At 42.9% G+C, this 673-nt stretch overlaps 1 protein-coding gene across 1 annotated transcript in view; it reads right to left on the minus strand.

Moving 5' to 3' along the window:
• LOC101853186 (neuronal acetylcholine receptor subunit alpha-9-I) overlaps window positions 1-279 on the minus strand; it is a gene marked incomplete at its 5' end in the record, with an annotated part of 4,419 nt that extends 4,140 nt beyond the window's left edge. The window contains 1 exon segment of the mRNA XM_035971793.1: window positions 63-279. Within this exon segment, the coding sequence (XP_035827686.1) occupies window positions 63-279 (217 nt within the window).
• Between the last annotated feature and the right edge of the window lie 394 nt (window positions 280-673).

A 673-nucleotide genomic window follows, 5' to 3' on the forward strand; every position in this document is an offset into this window, starting at 1 on the left:
GACACACACACACACACACACACACACAGACACACACACACACAACCCCACCCAACATGTACCTATAAGCGGCACTGCGTCCGACGACGCCGGCACTTCCTCCGCTATGAGCAACATGAACATGGAGAAGGCCAGAAACACGGACAGTCCCAGCGTGACCTTTTCCCCGGAGGTTGGAGGTAGCCAGAAGGTCATAAGAGTGAGCACAGACAGCATGACGCACGGCACGATGATGTTGAACAGATAGTAGAACGTGTTCCGCTTCAGGTAAATCACCACCTGCAAATTACAAAAACAAAACTATATTTTTTCTCTCTATGGAGAAGGAAGAGGAAGCCATTGTGGTCAGAACTCTGTTCTTCAACTCTTCTACACCCAGACAGCAACAGTTTTCAGGAGAGAAAAACATTGTTTAAATTCTTTTACAAATGGTACCTACATTTTCTTCTTTCTTTCAATATTTAGAATTGGAATTTCAACCGAATATTTCACCAATATATGGAGTCGAAATAATAGATTTAGAGTAACTGCAATTGTAAAACTTTTGGGGGGAGATTTGTACGGAGTTTTAACCACAAGTGCTGTGTGGATTCATATTGAAGAAGAAAAGACGCTGAAAACGGGACAAATTTGCGTGTTTCTTTACCGCCAGGCTTGCAAATGATCGATAAAC

Source organism: Aplysia californica, unplaced genomic scaffold, assembly GCF_000002075.1.
Source record: "Aplysia californica isolate F4 #8 unplaced genomic scaffold, AplCal3.0 scaffold00507, whole genome shotgun sequence".
Taxonomy (NCBI): Eukaryota; Metazoa; Mollusca; class Gastropoda; order Aplysiida; family Aplysiidae; genus Aplysia; species Aplysia californica.